General features: G+C 35.4%; 1 protein-coding gene across 3 annotated transcripts in view; it reads left to right on the plus strand.

Moving 5' to 3' along the window:
- The window catches only part of ATP9B (ATPase phospholipid transporting 9B), a 154,139-nt gene that overhangs the window by 120,409 nt on the left and 16,634 nt on the right, over positions 1 to 17,096 (plus strand). For all 3 annotated transcript variants that reach the window (XM_005525241.3, XM_014254567.2, XM_014254568.2), the window contains exons 14-17: positions 3,698 to 3,810; positions 7,974 to 8,222; positions 16,173 to 16,334; positions 16,873 to 16,965. In XM_005525241.3, the coding sequence (XP_005525298.2) occupies positions 3,698 to 3,810; positions 7,974 to 8,222; positions 16,173 to 16,334; positions 16,873 to 16,965 (617 nt within the window). The remainder of the gene's footprint in view (positions 1 to 3,697; positions 3,811 to 7,973; positions 8,223 to 16,172; positions 16,335 to 16,872; positions 16,966 to 17,096) is intronic.

Below are 17,096 nucleotides of genomic sequence, written 5' to 3' on the forward strand. Positions count from 1 at the left end.
GTCTAATTATTAGACTGATTAGGCCTGATCTCCCTAAATACACTGACTTACACTGACTTTTTTGTCTGTTTAAGCAAATAGCTCAAACAAAGTACTCAAATTATATGAAAAGTTACTCATCCTCTTAATTTCTCAAAAAGTTACTAAGTTTTCTGATGTACATATTTTCTTGCTTTTTCTTGTTTTGGACTTTTTAGATTGCTGGTATTGGTCCAAATTTCCAGCTAGTAATACAGGATCAGAATGATCTGCATCTGCTTCTCAAAAAACAACAACAAAAAAATCTCTGCTGCTCTGTTGTGAATCACATCTGTTGCCACCCAAGGAACGATGCCTTCAGGACTTTTTCCTTAGAAATTAATTTCCTCTTTGCCTGCTTTACTCTGTGTTTAATGATACAATTGTAGGAAAGAAGGAAAAAAAAAAAAAAGCTTTTGGCTTCATTAAAGAGCACACTAAATTTTTCTCCAGCAATTCTATGCTAACTTATTTGTTATTTGTCAGGCTATTTTCCTTGTGTGGTACCTGCATTCCAGAGCTAAGTTGAAGAATGTGTAATAGTAGTAGATGATATGTTGACTAATGTGCCTTCTGGAAGCTTTTCTAAAATAAACTTTTTAAAATCTAATACCTTCATATTAGCAATGTCCTGAAAGTGTGGGATTGATAACTAAGTCTTTAAAAATATTATTAAAAATAGAAAGTTCCTTGACTGTTCTATAGTACTTACCACCTTGAGCAGACTAAAAGAGCTCAGTTTTCTGTTGTTTTTCTTGTTCAAAAGGTGGGCTATATTAGAAAATCTGCCTCTAGATTTTTGAAGGGTTTACATCTGGGGGCATAAAATGCAAGATGTGTTCTTCTGTCATGGAGTATTTAGTCTTCAACTAAAACACTAAAATTAAAGAGAGAACTGCTGCTAAAATTACAACGTTAATTGGTTGGCACCATGTAATCTATGGAACAAGTTGTTGGGAATGTTTCTGTCCCATCTTGGCTTGTCATTGTTAGAAGAATTTAAAAATAATTTCTTAATTTGCTGACATGATGAAACTTTATTTCCATGTGGATGGCTGAAAAAGGTGTATTTTTTAAGGTGGGTTTTCTTCAGAATTTTTGGGAGCATTTTTACATACTTCAGCTACCCCTGTTTGTCTAACAACACATCAAGTTTATTATGGCTGGTCTTGAAAGATTTTCACTAGTCTTGGTAAGCATGAGCAAACTGGAATTGTTGTTTCTTTTCTTTGTTTTAGTTATTTGTCATAGATATTTCCTATTAACACAGCTGATAAAAAGGATTGTATAAGACATGTATAAGATGCAAGTATTGAATCAGGATTTCCAGCATGTTTATTTCCATGTCTTTGTTGAGTCTTTTTCCTCACCTATGTTTCCTAAATCTTCTTCCCTGGCTTCTGTTGATTGCAAGATAGGAAAATCCATACTTTTCTGTGCAGAAGCTTTTCTTCTCTGCTTGCTGAGAAAGAGGGGGTGGAACACACAAATTTTCCAGCCATCCAACCTTCCCTCACCAAGCATGATATGGAGTCGGACTGATTTAGTGGTGTCAGAAGAAATAATCTTTCCATATAATAATCATAGGGCTAATTTTGTTTCCTGCTTAGTTTTCCCAAGTAGCAATTACAGAAATAGTGGGAAGCAGGTTTGACAGTTGCCTGCTGTCTCACCTTTTGACTAGCATTTAGTTTCACAACTCCTAGAGAGACCTTTTTTAATTCAAAGACTTGGCAAAACCAAGGGCAGTGAGTAGGTATTAGCACGCCTGGAAAGTTAGGAAGGTGATAAAGATTGGCTTGGAAGTTTCTTGCACTGAATATTTTTGCACAGTGTGTGGGTTTTGGTTTTGCTTTCTTTTAGAAATGGAGATTTTAGTTTCTCATATTTATTGGTAGAAATTTTCATAATTCTCATGTGCAAACTGGAGATTGAATTTTTCTGGCCTCGAATTAAAGTAAAAAATGTAATGAAATTTAATAAAAGGTCTCAATAAAAGTGCAGCTTCTAAAATTAGAAAAAGTGGGTTTATGTAATTACTGTAAAAGAAAATAATTTCATTTCCCATGTATAAAAGTAACAAAAAATTTCCAATTTGCTGATTATAGAGATCTGGACCTTTATCTTTCTGGGCTGTTTTCCAGCCTTGGGAATGTTCAGCTTCTCATGTAAATTTTTAATACTGTTATGCATATTTTGTAGAGAATGTATGCCTTTCACATGAACCTTATTTTAATTGTTTTTAAAAATTCAAATAACCTGACTATAGGAAGAAAAATCTTTAACAACATGTTAAAAGCAAATGGAAAGTGTAGTTTTTTAATGGTAAAGCAGGAATTTGGAATGAACATCTTGTATTGACTGGTAAAACAGAAAGACAGGGTTTGCTAGTGCAGTGCAGTGGTACAACAATGAAGTGTCACTGTACAGGTATCACCAGGAAGTGGGAGTGGTAGACATCTCAAATGCAACTGGGAAAGACATGAGACTTTACAGCCCTAGTGAATCTTTGAAGATCTCTGATAGTTCTAGTCCTGATAAGTGCATAAACTAGATGCTGGCTGGTCAGACAGTGTTGCTTTGCAGATAATTATAGCATATGTCATGCTTTTAGTCTTTTCTTCTCTTGTTGCTTAGCATGTATTTTGGCATACTGGGATAAAGACAAGAAATAAAAATAGTTAAGGTAAATAAAATTAATATGAAATATTTTATTCTGCAGTATTTATTTCCAGATAACCATCTTATACTCCATTTTTAAAATAGTGTAGAAGTTTCAAGAATGTCTTCTCTGGTACCGTGTTGGGTTTATTTTTTTATGATCACACTTATGCGTTTCAATGACACAAATAGGAATAACTTTATACTATTTTTATACTTGCTCTGCCTGAGTAGCCACAAGGAAAAAATTTTAGGAAGGGCCATAATCAAAAGAATCTTTTGTGAGCTGACCATGTAAAGCTAGGCAGTAGTGGCCCCTTTCTGCCTCACATACCCCATCAGGCAAAGCTGAAGCCCCACCCCTCAATTAGAGGTTTTTCAAACCAGAGGATGTGGCTGGCAGAGGTGGATGCAGTGTCAGTCTGACTGACACCCTGTAGTTTCTTACAAATGTGAAGTGAGCACAGAAAACACTGATTTTGTTCATTCTGCCTTATTCTGCTTGGAGGCTGAATCTGCCAGATTTGCAAGTGATGTTAGGTTTTAATGACTTAATCTAGGTAACACTGACACTGGGCATGCCCAATTGCCAGAGTATCTCCCTTGGTACATGAAGTGTGGAAAACTTCTCTGAATTTTTGGAGTTTCATCTAGAGGTTTTTTTCTTTAGATTTTCTGATACATAGTGCAAATTCTTGCACTGGCTTTTGAGTCAGTTCCATCCACATACTGCAAATTCAGTCGTTTATATATAAAGATAAGGTTTTTGTCTCTAAGTTTGCACATTTAGTTATTGGCAAAATCAGCTTGCAGGTGGAACCAGTGATTTCTTCCAGAATGACTAACCCTGATCTTTCTCCATAAATGTTCCTTTAATTTAACTAAATTGATGCTAACTCGTGATTCATTCCTTCTTTCCAAAGGAAAGATTTTTTTGTGGGGGGAGGGGAGAGGAGGTGTTTGTGGCCATCTCCGAGTATTTTTCACTGCTTTGTGATATATTTCTCCTTTATTACAGGAACGCTTACACAGAATGAGATGATATTTAAGCGCCTCCACCTAGGTACTGTTTCCTATGGAACAGACACAATGGATGAAATACAGAGTCATATTATAAACTCTTATTCACAGGTATTTCATTAATCATTTACATTTCATATGGGGGGGTGGTGGTTAACAGCACTGAAGCATTGTTAATAATTATATCTAGGATCTGAAATGCTATGAGAGTTGTCATGTGTAGGTATCTCTTAAGAAATATGGAAGGGAAAAATAAGAGAGAGTACATAGTTCTCTCCTGATTCCAAAGTTCCTCATAATACTCACTTAAAGAGATTTACTTTTCTGTTCTTCACTAGCAGAAATCTGTGTTAACCTCTCTGTGCAGTGCAGTCTTTCTCCTGCCAAATCATCTAGGAGTAAGCTATTCATTACTGAGACTACAAATTACAAGGAGGTGTCCAGAACAACATGAACAGTAATTATATCTTTGAAGATACTCATCAAGAATAGATATTGAAAAGCCATTAATCAAATGGTATAACAGTAGTTGTCAAAATAAAACTTACACAGGTATATTTAAAAATTCTTTTTTAAAAAATTAAGATGATTTCAAACATCATAGAACTGGCAGGGAGAAAGTGTGAGAAAATGGAAAAGTCCATATTGCTTGAGAACAGTGTTCCTATGATGTATAAGAGTGCTTGGTCTAGAAAGTGTACAGGAGGATTGCGACTTCTTGTCTCTGTGTGGGTCAGTTGTGGGATTCTGCAAGCATTACTTGCATTTCTTATGTATGTAAACTATTTGGGTGTTTGCTGCAAACCTTCCTAAACACCTGATTCTCCTCTGAGATTAGGATGAACTTTATTTTTTATTTCTATTCTTTGAAACAAAAAATAAGAACACTAACAGAAAAGAAAACAAAATAAAAGTTCACTAGTATTTCCATGTTTTTTACAGTATAATAATATAAATTTATATCATTTTTTTTCCCCATAATTAACTTGGATACACAGACATGACTGCCTTGCCCCAGTGTCCTGGTTTAGGGCAAATTTGGGAGGAAACTTCCAAATGGGGTCCCTCTGGAAAACAGATTCAAATGGCCTGTCCCACCCACATCCATTCGGGAAAGATTTCCTTGGAGAAAAGTGGAAAAAACTGTTTATTTAACAAGTATTCACAAGTATAAAAAAGACTAATAATATTAAACAATGATATCTCTTGCTGTTTTAAAGAGATGGCAAATTCAGAAAGTCCTTCTGTAGTTCAGAGTCCTCTGTGGGTGTTTCTTGGCTCACTGAGTGTCTCTCAGTCCCTCCTGCACTGGAAAACACCATGTCCTGGGCCCTGGTGGGTGACAGGTGTGAGCTCCCAGTGTTGTTCTGATTTTCAGACCAGGGCAGGTTGATCAGTTCCAAGAAAAAGAAAAGCCACAGTGCGGGGAACTTCTCTGCCTCAGCTAGATATAAACTAACTAAAAACAAAGGAGACCTCTGTCCCACTGTCCCTTCTGCAGACAACACAGTCCAGGAGAGAGAGTGCAGGGAAGAAGGTGCAGCTTCTGAAAACAAACCGCACACTTCCCTGCTTTTGGCTCTTGGAACCAGTCTTAAATGTGCAGAACTTAATATCCAGCACAAAGAGAACAGACAGCTGGGGATACAAGCATCATAGTTGCCCTAGGACATCCAGTTAAGTTTGTAGACTGACCTTGTCTGTGTCCTCATTTTCTCTTGTAAAAGGATTTTAGCATCAACAATTGATTGGAATATCTAGCTGTGTTGTAAACTATGGCTCCCTTCTTATTTTATTAAAATAAAGCTAAAACTTTAACACTACACTGGACCCAGTTAATACTTTTAGCTTTTGGGAGGAAAGAAAGGAGGGAAGACAATGATGAAATGTGTAAGTTTTAAGTTTACAACTTAGATTCTTGATTATTTTCTGTCTGTACAATTAAATCCCTTTCTTGAATTCTTTTCCTTGGATAATTTTATTTCAGCTTAATTTTTAGTAGTTGTAGCCATGAATAGTAACTGAGATACAATAACCTTGCCTTGGAAATGGGAAACGGAGCTCTTTCACCTAAAGATCAGCTGTCCAAATTTGGTTCAAAATGTTTTACTGAAATTAACTGTTACTAAGTTTATAAAAATCACCCAAATCTGGCTTTCTTATAATGTGTCATTTGGGTATTGACAGTAACAACTGTAGCAATAAATGATATTAACTGACAGTCTTGAGCTGGCACACCTTGGTCTGAGTGAGTTTGACAGCTAAGCAACAGTGTTCTAGGGGAGGCATGCTCACAAATACTAGTTTTATATTTTGCAGTTCAATATGCTACCTGAAAAGAATTGCACAATTCCTGGAATTCTTATTACATAAAGCTTTTACTAATTACTGTAAAATTTATTGAGTGGTAACCGTGATTACAAGTTTTTAGTTATTGTAACAAAGCTTTTCTTCTCAGTTGTGGGAAAAAGGTTTCCAAAATGTAGGTTTGCTATTAGTAGATGATGAAAAGAACCTTCTTGGAAATGTCCTTTTTTCCAGCTTTATATAACACTACTCTATGTTTAAATAATGCTTCCATTACACTTGTGTTAGTAGCAACTTGTTAAAACAGAGCAATGATGGAGTCTCAGTAACAAACCAAACAACTACTAAACAATTGTTTCAATTTGAAAAAGTATGGTGAGGTTTTTTATTTAATCTATGATAATAGAAGCCGCCGGTTAGATAGGCAGTGGTTCTTGTGTGACATTGATTTTATCCCTTGTTTGTGTTCTGTTTTATTATTACAGTGGACCTACTAGACTATTGTCATCTTAATGTAACACACAAATCTATTATAACCTGATTATATTTCCCCACTGGAAGCATTTTGTGATAGAGGGCATAATCTTTAATGGAATTTGTGTGAAATTAAATTATACAAGCATCAATAAACATAACATAATTCAGAAGGAGTAAATCAGCTTAATTTATTTGTGACTGTAATGGCATCAGCGTTAGCAGAATGCAAATGCCGAGTTTTAAAGCAGTAGTTGAAAAGCAGTGCCAGATGAGCAGAAAGTTAAACCCTTTATTAGACAACACTGTAATTTGATGGGCAGAATGTTCACGGTTCAGCAGATTGCAGTCAGGAGGAAAAAAGCGTGGATTCTGAAAAGGTTTTCTGAGTTACATTGGAGTGAATGGAAGAGCCTGTGGTGGTACTGCTGATATATTTAATGTGCTGACTTTTAAACAAAAAAACAAAACCCAACCAACAAAAACCAATGACCCCTCCCTAGAAAACCCCAATTTATTTTAACTATTTATAAGCACATAGTGCTTTCCTGAGGAAGATTAGTTCTGTCATGTGCTTGAGCATTTCTGAAGGATAACTTAAAACAGTGCTAGTTTAATGGTTATGCAACAGTCATATGATCTTCAAATATGTGTCAAACTGTTATTTTGCATGATTATTTTATTAGATTATTGCATTCTTGTAAGGACAAAAACATTTCAGTGGCAGCAAAAGCATGAAACTGCATTAGTTCACAAATAATACAGAAATCGTGCAAGTTATAAATGAAATCAGCAATATTTGTATTTTAATGACTCCTAATATTTATACTTTAAAATGATGCTACTTTTTTTTTTTTTCCCTCTTCTCTTCTGATCTCTTCTGATCACCACAAATGTGGTGATCTTTTAAAAACAGAGATTTAGGTGAAGATTTAAAAAAAAGGGTTTCCTTTTAGTTTAATGACACAGGTGAAGAAGAACCAACAAAACAGCAAATTTTAAAATTTTGTCTCAGTGTTTCTGAGCTCATATCCAGTTGGTGGCTGTTTTAAATATTTTTTTTTTAAAAAGGAAAAGAAAAAATAATTAATTGAATGCAATAGGTACGAAAGGACTGTTGTGACAGAACATTGAAAAATGTAAAATCTGAAGTGAGGTAGCAGGGGTTTCTGCAGAATCCAATTATTCAGCCCTTTTCCAACATACTTGATTGCGTTTCACATTTTTCAATTTTCTTCAGGCTCTGTTATTGAAATTTGACTACAAATGCAAGCTTATGAGCCCACATACATATAATTTCTTAATAAAAGTAGATGAGGCTTTTTATGAATCACAAGCTGAATGAGTTAACAGTAGGTTATATAAAAATAAATAGATGGTTATTTGCCTTCATATTTATCAACCTCTGTGCGGGGAGCAGTCAGATATAGATGGATAAGTATTCATGTTTTGTCTCCATTTTCATTTACTATTCATTGTGTTGGGTCTTAAAGGCCCACTCTCAGAACAGTGGGAACAGTACGAGCTCAACACCGTCCAGGAAACCTCAATCGTCTGCGCCCAAAGTCCGAAAGAGCGTCAGCAGTCGGATACACGAAGCGGTGAAGGCCATTGCACTCTGCCACAATGTGACCCCCGTGTATGAATCCCGGGCTGGTGTGTCTGGAGAAACAGAATATGCAGAGGTGGATCAGGACTTCAGCGATGAAAATAGAACTTACCAGGCTTCCAGCCCTGATGAGGTTGGTATGCAAGGTTGAAAATATTTGCATCTCCTAAAGAATGGGGTAAACTAAGTTAAAAAGAGAAGAGCCATAAAAAAAAGTGTTTTGAACAGGGGTTTCTTTAAAATTAACAGTAATCTGTTTTTATTTTTTCTATAGCTTAGGAAAGAGCTGCTGGTTCTTTGTTGTATTAAAGTGTTTTCAGTTATTTCACTTAAAGATCTGTGAAGTCAGTGCTTTGGGGTCAATACTGTATTGAGGATTGCAAATAAATGTTTATTATTTATTATTCTCAAAGCATTAATCCATAGTATGCTGTTAAAGGGAATATGAAACTGTTCTGAGTGATGGACAACCTGGTACACTAGTTATAGATGATACCAGATACTGGAATGTATAGATTCTTAACAGGAAAAAACAAACTAACAAGACTAACAAAAACAAAACTAACTAGAAAAACTCCCATAGAGGAATGTACAAAAAAAAAAAAACATTAAACCTCAAATGCTTCTGTAGAAAAATTTTTGAGCTTCAAACTCTAGCCAGCTTCATAATCTTTAGGGTTCTTTCAAAAGTGCATCAAGTGTAACACAAATTTAAGGCACTATTTCAATAAAAGCATGTATTTGACTTCTATTGAAATCCAAATTTTAAACAAATCCCATTGGATTTGAGTTATTGTTCTGAATAATCCTATTTTGGTCCCTAAATTGATTACCTAAAATTCAATCTATAAAGATACTACAAGAAAGAGACAAAGCTCATGTTTCAAGAAGCTGCAATGAGTTCACTTTAAAAATGTGTGTAATTGATATAATAAAACGGAGAGACAGACTGTTTTGAGGTTGGCTTGCATCTGAAAGTGAGCAGGTTGAGGAGAACCTTTGTTTTAAAGAATTTCTAGCTTTTTCTGGAGGTATTGTTGTTGTAACCACAGTAGCTTAGTCATAAATAAAGTAAGGTGGTTGTAAGATGTGAAGAAGAGATTATGTACCTGAGAGCCTGAATATTTTTCTAGTTGTGCAAGTTGATCTCATACAAGACAATGTTTCTTTCACAAACTTCATCTTGCCACATAGTGTACTGTTCATGTATACATTTGGTTTTCATGTCTAATATGTCACCATATGTAATGTTAACAAAACTTTAGCAGTTCAAACTGCAGGCTATAATTGCTAAAAGTAACAAATCTATAACAAGTGTTTTTAGGAATGCAAGAAATAAAATTAAATCTGTCTTCATGTTGTAACAAATTAGCAGACATTACATACATTTTAGATGCCATAAGCACCATTCATAGTGTCAAAGGATTGTAGAATAAAAAGAAGTGGCTCGTTCTCCACGACTGAAATATGGCAGTCAGAACAGTTTTAAAAATAAAACTCTGGGCAGGATTTGAGATGCTGATCATTGACTAAAATCAATAATCCATAATACTGTATGTGGTGTTATATAGTGTGAGCTGATCCACATTATGAATTGAGAATCCTGAAAGGGCATTTGTTTAAGATATGTAGTTGTATAATGTTTGACTTGTATTATGCACATGTACAAATTTTCATCAGCACATGCATTCACATTTACTAAATGTTTCAGTTTAATGAGCCTGTGAGGTACTACTGAGTGTAATGAATGACTGCGTGAGCAAGGATCTGCCTATGAAGATACGATGATAACTATAAATTAAGAAAACATTCTGCTTAAATAGCCAAAGGTATTACTAAATCAGGTGAAGAGATGTGCAGTTGAGAGACACTATGTGAGTTTTTTCTCTCACTCACTTGTCTCTCCCTGTGGCCTTTTGAATATTTGTTCAGTTGTTTGAAAACCGAAAATGCTACCATGAAGAGCAATTCTCCTCCCATATTTACTAAAGAAAGCTGCTGAAAGACTCAAGAATTATACAAGCGGTGCCCTGGGAAGACAGTAGGGAATTTGACCTTGGAAAGATGAAAGGAAGGAAAGGAAAGTTGATAAAGTGCTAATATAATAGATCTGGGACTCAGGGTGGAAAAGGAGGTAGAAGAAATCGACAACAAAGAAACTTTTCATGCTGCAAGGGAGAGAATGCACAGATATCCTTTTAATAATGATTTTTTTTATCGTTTCAACTCATACATTAATATTATATAGCAGTGAAATGAAATGTTTCCCTTCTAAAACAGCCTTAAATTTCCTTTTTGTTTCTCAAAGATAATTCTTGAAACACTACTAAAATTATCATATTGAGCAAATATGCTGTAATATAATGAGAAACTGATGTTAAATAGAGTCTTATAAAAAGATGAAGCTACAAAAAGCATATAAACAGCATAAAAATTGCGACATGACAGAAAAAAGCCTAAGAGTTGAAAGACTAGCAGGTCTTTATCATAATTTTTTTAAGACTTCTATTGATGCAATGTTTGCAAATCACTGGAGCCTAAGGAAAATAATGTAAATGGTTCATTATTTAGCTTATTGAACTTTCCTGCAGTTAGGTTGACGGATGATGCCAATGTTTCCCAATCACCAAAGTACCATTTTAAAAGCATTTTTTATTGAATAAAGTGCTTTGAATATTGCACCCTCGAGCTTTATTTAGGGAAATGGTTCAATTGATGTTTTCTGTTTAACCTCAGCACTGACCTATCACAACATATTTGGTTAATAAACAACATTATCATTTAATAGACTTAACTGGTTTTATGCATTGTACTTTCTCAACATTGCAACCCTGTTCCTTTAGATTTTGTTTATGGATCTGACTTGATTGCAGTCTTTTGAAACAAGATGTTATTTGCACAGTTGTCTGTTGCATTATATAATATTGCATGATCACACCATAGGGTGTAAAGAGCAGAGAACAGTATATAAGTACAAACCATTCTTCCAAATAAGAAGGTATAAGAAACAGCTCAGTAATATGCTGGCTACACTACACAATTAATTGACCTGAGGAACTCTTTTGAAATTCCTCACATCTGTGTGTATATGTGTGCATCCACATACAGATATAATATAACCATAACAAAGTATGCACATTTAGAAGTAGATACATTCATCATAAAAGATGTTGTTAGAGTAACCTGAGATAAGTAACTGATTTTGTATTCATAATGCAAACCCTACTTATGCTAGGCTCTTTGTTTCTTATGATAAGTGATCAATATTTCATTTTCTCTGAAAGAGTGGAAGGTTTCATTTGTCTGTCACTTGTCCTCTACATCTGTGGCATAGCAAACAATAAACATTCACTGAGAACCCACTGGATTGGGAAAAAAAACCAAAAATCCCACACCAAAACCCAGCTTCGACTCTGTCATCATAGGTGTGGGTTCAGCTCATCTGCAGAAAGCCAGTTACCTTAATGTAATGAACAATCATAAAAGGATATGAGCTAAGTAGGCAAAGCGATAGAGTTCAAAGGTCAGAGACCCAAGCAATTCAGGACATGCTATGAACAGGAGCCTTTGAAGACCTTTGCTCCCCTTAGTCAGAAAAGGTTGATCAGTCATGATTTTTAATGACTGCTTACTCTCATAAACCAGCTATTTATTGGTTATGCTTTGTTCTGCACAGTTACAGTCTCAAGCATTTCTAATTCCTGGATCTTGAATATTTAAATACTACCTTAAAGTGTGGTCAGTTATTTAATTCCAACGTTTCTGTCCAGAGACAACAGAGTTGCTAAAATTAATTACAAGGATACAAAGCCAATCATTTAAAAACAGACAGGGAAATTATATGCCCTTAGTGAAGCAGCTTTTGTGTTTACAAAAGTGAAGCTGTAATGTATGAGACATGTTGTATTGTTTAATTCATTTTATTGTGTGTGCTTATTGAAGCAAGACTAATTGTGTTGTTTTGTCAATGTATTGTGAAAAGCAAATCACTCAGTAGCATAAAACCATCACTTGCATGACCTTCGAGACCCACAAAGAATAACTACTCCATAGCTTGTCTTGAATATTGATTGGTAGTTTTTTCACATGATCAAGCAGTATTTTTAAATTAATAATTTTATTTTAATTATGAAGGGTTTTTTTATGAAAAGTGATGGACTGCAAATGTTAGTTATAAAATCACTGTTTATAAATATAAACAAACCAGCACTGATTGGAGACAGATATGAGTTGTTGAACAGTCCTGATGGAAATGGTTGGAAACAGACAGTGGGAAAAGGATATCTCACTGCTTGTTTCCTGTTTCTAAAGCAATAGCCTTAACTTAAAAATACCATACTAACAGTGTTTCTATATGTTATATAACAGTTTGATTTTGAAACAGATCCTATTGTCTGAAGTGAAGATGCTCTTAAATACTCTGAAAGAAGTACAGGTGGGTTACATGAGAATTCTTCTAAGCAGCAAGACTAGCTTCCAAAATTTCCATCTCTAGTCCTTTCTTACCCTACAAATTGCTCCTTCATATGTGCCAAAACTATTGAAGACTTTATTTATGCAGGTTGTTCTTTGGCTAAAGTGTTAAGACTCATAGCAGGGCTCCAGGAAAGCTGTGAGTACAGCTGTGGTGGAACTCCCAAACTGCCCTATGAGGTGGAGAACTGCCAACTGCAGCCACAAGACAGTGGATCTTTTTCTTAAACTAATGTAAGCTCAGAAGAGAATATTGTACATTGAAAGTGACAATTCTTTGTTCATAAACTGTTTTGAGCAACAAATACTGTAAATTTTGAGCAGTTCAGTATTTCTGCTAGGGAGCAGAAATGATAGTCTAGGCCATAAGGAGAGGAAAGCATGATAGCCAGGCTTCTAGAGCCTGTGGCCTTAGCAATGAGCTGTACAGCCCCACAGGATCCAAACATGGTGCGCAGAGCATGTCCTGTGATGGAAACCTGCATAAGCTAACCTAGTGCATAAGCTGTTTGGTTTGATTTGGTTCCATAAACGAACATTTCTAAATAAACGGGATGATTACATCCCCAAAGCATGGACCTGCAGCCATGGTCTGTAACAGTGGTGCTTTTGAAGTTTCACCTCTCCATGTCCCTCTGGAAATGTACTCGTTCCTCAGGTGACTGAGTTAGAAACACAATCCTACTTAGAGAAGCTGCTTCTACCTCCTGAGCTGGCACTGCTCTTGGTGATGGTGTGGGTTGCACAGTTACTGCTTGATTTGGGAAAGTGTCCTTATGAAATCTCTCAATTTGCCTTTGAGTGGAAATCTGTGCCCTGGTAATTAAGTCTTTGGTATTTGGGTCTGTGAACTGCAGAAGCTCAGAGGTTTGGGTGGCCTCTAGTGGGGAGACTGCTGACGGAATCAACAAGAGTTCGAGTGGGCATGTGGTAAATGGAAGCACCTGAAAGACTTAGGATAAGAAGACTAAATGAGGTGTTTCTCACTAGCTCACATCAGATCTGTTGCATTTCTGTTTCACAATTTGCTCCTTTCTTTCCTAATTTGGAAGTTGCATCTTTGACGTCCCATGAGAGGTAGATGGCCATCTTTACCCTTTGGGTTGCTGCTGAGGAGGAAGAAAATTAGCAAGTTAGCAACCACAAATCTCTCTTTGTCTCCACATGCATTACCTGCCCTAGGAACACGGCACAGTTAGTGGGTTCACTGCATACCTGTGGCTCAGTAATGGGAAGACCATTTAGCCACCTATATGCTTGTGTCTCCCACGCAGCTGGTTTCCATAGAAGGGGAGCTTTGTTATAAGCCAGAGAAGATCCATAAAATATTCAAATAAGTCCCTAACCTGGATTCAAGAAACTTGACATATTACATTTGTGTTTGTGTATCAGCAAATTAATGGTTATCAGCAAATAAATATTATCATTGCAATGGATTCTTGTAAAACAAAATGGTAGTATCACCATCAAAGCCTTCTGTGCTTGCCCAACCTTTAATTGTTTTATCTGATTTCAACCATTATGTCAAGCTCTATGGAAGCCACAGCTGCTGCATTTGCTTGGCATTGTGGGTGTTCTTGATTTAGGCACACTAGACTGCAAGACCATTTTAATGTAAAATTTCAGAAATTTATTGAAGAGATGAGAATATACTCATAGAAGTGAAACCTCAAGAAGAGACATTCTACTTGCCTAAGAATCCTTTTTCTGAACTCTCTATAGCCAGCCTTTCATTATATATGTATTTGTTAAGATTTATAATGTAGATGATCATGCCACATGTGAAATACTCGTTTAGGAAAAAAATTCTACATTCTAAAACGTTTAAGTATTTTAATGGTAAGATCTGGCTATGTTGTTTTGGATGCTGCTCTGAGTCATTCTGAGTGATGAGAGTCAAACTTGTCTTTCTCTCGAGTTTTTCCAGTGTCCTTGTAGGCATCTGTTTGACTTGAGCCTTATTGACTGATCCTTGTATGGTATTTGCCCTGATCAATTTAGAAGAAAAAATAAAAATGCAATTGAGTATAGGCCAGGTAAAACAACACAAAATGAGTATGCTGCAAAATACTAATTTAAATGGTATGTGAAGCCAGGCATAAATAAAATAATAAACAGATTTGAGCCACCAAATATAGACCACTTAAGTCCTAGCTGCAAAAGGACACAAATAAGATGATAGGGTTTTAGTAGAAAGATGCAATTTACAGGTCAGAATGTAATAGTAACCCTTCACTGTGAAAATGGAAAATTAACCTTGGAAGTACTGGGTCATTTGCAGCTTATATGCTACTTCTGGTGAAGAAGAAAAGTTTGTAAAAAGGCTTCCTGTAGTTTTCAAGAATTTAAAATGGTGCTTTTCAAAGTGTGTTCTATTCTCATCCATTACTGCATCTCACTGTATTTTCATCTTGTGATGCCTTCACAGATGGCACTTCTAGGGTTTTTTACAGGTTCACACAGGATTTTATTCCAATTTTAAATTTTCCTAGAAGCTGAGGTGTTTTATCTACTTTGTGTGAAATTCTTAGTGACCGTCAAGTCTGTTGAACTTACCAAGGGAATTTTCTACTTTCATATTTTTTATAAGAGTTCTTGGTTTTTATTTTTTTCATCTTGCCTAAGATTAATAGCAGAGCCTATTCATCCATAAAAATCCAGGATCCCCAAAGATCATGTGAACTGCATTATAGTTATCTTTCTAGTGATTTAAAAATCTGGTTTCCAGTAATGATTAGCATTTGGAAAACTAAAAGTAGATTGAGGAGAAGCTTTCTTTCATCAGTAGGAAAAATTAGATATGGAATGTGTCTTGTATATAAAACAGTAAAATCAGTAAGGCAGTTTTTCTAAAATGTTCATTTTTTGAAGGAATAAATCACACAGTGGTGGTGGGAGATAATTAAAGTATTATATAGAAAAATGTTGAAGCCAGATGTCATGCATTTCAAAGCAGCAAAATTTTGAAAAAGGGACTTTCCCATGTGAGTTTGTGGGATGCAGTATTGTAAGCTTGGTTTTCATCTTATTTGGTGTAAGAACATATTACTGTTGAAACAAAGTATTAAAATTATGCAAATGAACAAAGTAAACTAAAAATAAGGTCCTTTACTTACCTACTTACTAGCTATTACATTGTCTCAACTTGCATGTAAATGTAGATGTAATAAACTATTTTATATGGAAATACTCCCAAAGTCTTTTACTTACATAATAGTCTCGTTGATACAGAAATCGTACTCTCATTTTGCAAAATTTCTACTCGATGTCCTTGATCTATTGTTGAATGAATATGGGTTATTTCTTAGAATACTTATTTCTGAACAGTATGTTCTAAATACCTCATTTTCAGCAATAAGTTCAAAAAAGTTTTTTATATTCTTCATAAGAAATTTTGTAAGCTTTTCAAGGGAAGCATGTAATTGGATGTGTTAAGATTTTAGTCTGCTGATGTTTACTTTTTTCCCCTAGATTCTTGGAAGAGTTTACACTTTTACCGTAGCAACAGTTGTTTGGCTTTAGCCTCATTTATATCACAGTATCATAGACCTTTCACACTTAAATATGTATCTTTTCTGGTTTGTTTGGGTTCTTTTATTTCTTTCTTTAGGTAGCTCTGGTGCAGTGGACAGAGAGTGTGGGTCTCACTCTGGTTAGCAGGGACCTGACCTCAATGCAGCTGAAGACCCCTGGTGGACACATCCTGACATACTATATCCTGCAGATCTTCCCCTTCACTTCCGAGAGCAAGCGCATGGGCATCATAGTTAGGGTAATTTGGGGGATTTTCTGGGTGTTTGGTTTGATTTTTTAAAAAATACTGGCAGATCAGACTAATCCATTTACCTGTGCATGGATTAACTGAATATGCAATGAATGTTGCATCATTAAAACGTGTAACAAGCATTTAAACTAAGTTATTGGTAAATTTTTAATTGGCAGGTATTTCAGAGATGCAGAGCTTTCTGTTTTGGGTTGGTATTTGCCACCCAAGAAAAAAAATATAAATTAGAGGGGACATAACAGTGAAATTTAGTTTAGAGATGCTAAGAATCTGTTATGCTTGTTGACTTCAGCTAGAACTGGTCCTCTTACATGGAAATAGAGGACATGTGTCTCAATGGAATCAGAGATAACACTGGAAATAGTAACATCCAGTAATAAAACTTACTTCTTGGCAAGGTGCTTTGTCTTTTATAAATGGGAACCTACTGAGTGCTTCAGAAGGCAATTAAGTTATTGGTAGGTAATTGTCTTTATAAACAGATATTCCTCCCCCCTCACCCCCCTTTTTTTTTGTAAAATTTTAGGATGAATCTTCAGGAGAAATTACATTTTACATGAAGGGTGCAGACGTTGCCATGTCCACTATTGTACAGTACAATGATTGGTTAGAAGAAGAGGTAAGAAAGAAAATCAACATTTACAAAAATTAAAATTTTATAAAAATTTAAAATCTAAAATATATCAGATAGAATTTGGATATGTTTAAAGGAGAATCTGAGGCAATGCAGTAATAGATTTTGAACTTCAT

This window comes from Pseudopodoces humilis, chromosome 1 (genome assembly GCF_049639895.1).
Source record: "Pseudopodoces humilis isolate 2021_Gansu_Grassland_sample_001 chromosome 1, ASM4963989v1, whole genome shotgun sequence".
Lineage (NCBI taxonomy): Eukaryota > Metazoa > Chordata > Aves > Passeriformes > Paridae > Pseudopodoces > Pseudopodoces humilis.